Source organism: Eimeria mitis, genomic scaffold (assembly GCF_000499745.2).
Source record: "Eimeria mitis Houghton genomic scaffold, Emh_scaff157, whole genome shotgun sequence".
Classification (NCBI taxonomy): Eukaryota; Apicomplexa; class Conoidasida; order Eucoccidiorida; family Eimeriidae; genus Eimeria; species Eimeria mitis.
In genome coordinates this window covers 5,436-5,711 of record NW_013569814.1, presented here as the reverse complement: position 1 = coordinate 5,711, position 276 = coordinate 5,436, and the positions used below count along the sequence as shown (strand labels likewise).

The window sequence follows — 276 nt, the reverse complement described above, 5'->3', positions numbered from 1 at the left end:
GTCACAGAGCAAGATATAAAGCAGCCGTGGCTGCAGCAGCAGCAGCAGCAGCAGCAGCAGCAGCAGCAGCTGCAGCAGCAGCAGCAGATGCAGTTGCAGATGCAGCAGAGGCAAAGAGCAGAGAAAGAAGAGAAAGAAAATAAAAAAATTAAAGACAAAGACAAAGACAAAGACAAAGAAAAAAGAGAAGCAGCTCAGCCGCATGCCGATGCAACTGCTGCTACCACTGCTGCTGCTACACCTGCTGCTGCTGCTGCTGCTGCTGCTGCTGCACCT

At 51.4% G+C, this 276-nt stretch overlaps 1 protein-coding gene across 1 annotated transcript in view; it reads left to right on the top strand.

The window, feature by feature from the left end:
- Positions 1-276, top strand: part of EMH_0001040 (uncharacterized protein) — a gene marked incomplete at both ends in the record, with an annotated part of 8,784 nt that overhangs the window by 3,243 nt on the left and 5,265 nt on the right. The window contains one exon of the mRNA XM_013495426.1: positions 8-276. Within this exon, the coding sequence (XP_013350880.1) occupies positions 8-276 (269 nt within the window). The remainder of the gene's footprint in view (positions 1-7) is intronic.